We start from the raw sequence: 2,883 nt of genomic DNA, 5'->3' as shown, positions 1-2,883 counted from the left end.
TTGTATTTCCCTTCTCATTTCAGTCCATCACAGGGCCACATAGCATACTGTGTGTGTGTGTGTGTGTGTGTGTGTGTGTGTGTGTGTGTGTGTGTGTGTGTGTGTGTGTGTGTGTGTGTGTGTGTGTGTGTGTGAGCATGCAAGAAGGAGAGCAATACCAGGGGGGCGATTGTGTGGGTGTATGTGAGTTAGCGTGTACGCTTGACTTTTTGTTTTACACTTGGCGTGTTTTTCCCCTCTTTTTGTTTGGATGTTGTGTAAACTGGACAGTGTGTAAGGAGGTCAGTGTGTGTTTGCCTCATAACTATGATATCACCGTCAGTCACGCTTCACTGGATGTGTCTACTCACCATAATATATCTATTATAATATTATCAGCCTTATGCTCTCGCCTGCGTCTCTCAGTAAAGCAAACAAACACACACGCAGCCATGGAGGTAGTGTACAGTGATATCAAGAAAACCACATCAGATACGTGTATTTATTTTTCTTTTGTTATATATTGCACATATACAGATTTTTGACTGTTGTAAGAATTGTTTTATTTCATTTTGAATAAGTTCCACGCTTGTCTTCTTCTGCTACTACTTATTCTCACGCCGACACACAAGCACCTCTTTTTTTCGTACACACAAAGTTATGAGGAAGCAACTCGTGGAGTGACGACTAAAAAAGTAAATATCAGCATTTACTGATATTTAAAGCATTTCCTTTTTAAATTGTCCAAAATGACAGTGTGCAAAAGGAAGTAAATCAGCTTAGGGTTCAAATAATACAAATCAAAATGTATAAAACTGTATTAAAACCTATGCATTTTGTTCATATTGGGCATGGAGAGGAGAGGATGTCCAAGTCCCACACAAACTTTATGCCAAAACGGTTTCTCACACTCCTCCCTACATGGTCAAAACACTACTTTTCACTAAAACATAAACCAACTCAGTCTTTATGAGTGGAACAGTTGATCGAAAAAAGTACAAAACCTCTGACTCTAAATGAAACGGTGGAAAGTGTTTATAAGATAGTTCTTCATGCAGTCTCACCTAGAGGTCGCCTTCTCATTGTACAGTAGGAATAGATACAACCCTGAATTGTCTTCTTCTACTGAGCACGTTCCAGTGTTGAACTTGCCTGTTGTCGACAACGACCCCTATTTGTTCTACTTTTATCTGTGTACTGTATTTATTCGCTGTAACCTTTTGCAACATATTTCTGCATGGCTCATCTTCTTTATCAAAATGAGTGAAGTTCTATTTTATCTGAGAAGTACAAAGTTAAGAAACATTCAGCTATTCAGTGAAATTAAATCTCGCCATTTGTCCTGCGTTAGACTCGACTATAAATGCCAGCTCTACATTTTCAAATAAGAGGACTGTTAAAGGACATATTCTACCCTTTCCTCTCTTGATGAAATGTCAGGCCATTGACCCGCCTTTCTCTTCTATGCTAATTTGGCGTCCTCTTTGACCTTTCACCCTTGTTCCTGTGATGTTTCAGAATCTGTGGAGGTCATTCCACAACCTGAAAGATGTCGGCGTGGTGCAGGTGAAGGTCATCAGGGCTGAAGGACTGATGGCAGCAGATGTCACAGGTAAGACGATGACCGTAAGTCCAAACAACAGGACGATGAACTCTGCAGTAAATCTAGCCAAAGATACAGTCGGGGTGTGATTTTGGTTTAAGGAACGATCCTCTGCAAGAATCCTCAGAGACAGTTAAAGTCTACTTTGGGCTGGACGCTAAATTTGTCTCTGCATTTTCTTTAGAAAAGATGCAGGCTGCTCATTTGAATAATAGAGAAAAAGTACATATTTGAACCAACAAATCGCTCTCCCTCCTCCTCCCTCCACCCGCTCTCTCTGCTTGCTCTCTCTGAATTCTCCATTCTCCATTAATTCTTACTTTTAATTAGGTCTACAGTGGACAGGCCTAGTTTTTCACTCTGTATTATCTAGTAGAGAGAGAAGGAAATGTGTGTGTGTGAGTGTGAGTGAGTGAGTGAGTGAGTTTTCTTTTTTCCATTTGAAACCGCCACAGTCCCATTAGCCAATAGAGAGCGGAGCTGGTTGATTTGGGTTATTGCGTGGAGCGACCGGAGCAGCCGGAGTGCAGGGCTAATGGCTCTCCGGCTCTTGTATTTCACTCGGAGCAGAAATTTGCTCCGTGACCTCGTTGTGGAGCTCATCATTCAGTCTGAGCATCATGGATCCCTCCAACAAAAAAAAAGAGAGTAAAACTATGGAAATATAATGTCTAGTGGCTGTTTGTTTGCCTTTCACTCTGTGTCTGCCTGTTTGACGTGGTCGTAGAGAACATGTTGCCTCTACAGCCTGTGGTCATTTGAAATTATTGCTACAGGCTTACTCCACAGTTAAAGTGCAACATGTCTTGTGGTGCCAACCGGGGATAATATTCTACATAGAAACTACCGAGACTGAATCCATCAATGAGGAAACAAAAGTGAAAAAAATTAAATTTGAAACCCACAGCAACAATGTTTGCCATATGTGCCTTCACATTGTCGCATTGAATTTCATATGCTAAAAACAGAATACAAGTGAAGATGTTCTTACATGGGACTCTTTATTTATTCACACAAAACAAGGTCTTTGGTTTCACATCACAAGTTTTTGTTATAGCAAAAGAGATCTCAAATGTAGACAGTCCAGTTTGTAACCGTACTTGTGTTTATACATTCTTGCAAGCGAGGAAAAAAAAGAAAATATTTTGCTTTTGTTCCCCAGAAAACGATTTCTTTCAGCCAGTCTAGCCCTCGACTACAGTCGGCAAAGGGGTTGTTTCTAGATGGCTTATTCCTGTTTTGAGTCTGACGCTCTGTGTGTGTGTGTGTGTGTGTGTGTGTGTGTGTGTGTGTGTGTGTGT

At 40.9% G+C, this 2,883-nt stretch overlaps 1 protein-coding gene across 11 annotated transcripts in view; it reads left to right on the top strand.

The window, feature by feature from the left end:
* Positions 1-2,883, top strand: part of mctp1a (multiple C2 domains, transmembrane 1a) — a 121,754-nt gene that overhangs the window by 65,894 nt on the left and 52,977 nt on the right. For all 11 annotated transcript variants that reach the window (XM_031848961.1, XM_031848960.1, XM_031848958.1 and 8 more), the window contains one exon: positions 1,498-1,591. In XM_031848961.1, the coding sequence (XP_031704821.1) occupies positions 1,498-1,591 (94 nt within the window). The remainder of the gene's footprint in view (positions 1-1,497; positions 1,592-2,883) is intronic.

This window comes from Anarrhichthys ocellatus, unplaced genomic scaffold (genome assembly GCF_004355925.1).
Source record: "Anarrhichthys ocellatus isolate YVR2014 unplaced genomic scaffold, GSC_Weel_1.0 scaffold9, whole genome shotgun sequence".
Classification (NCBI taxonomy): Eukaryota; Metazoa; Chordata; class Actinopteri; order Perciformes; family Anarhichadidae; genus Anarrhichthys; species Anarrhichthys ocellatus.
This window is presented reverse-complemented; position numbering and strand designations above follow the sequence as displayed.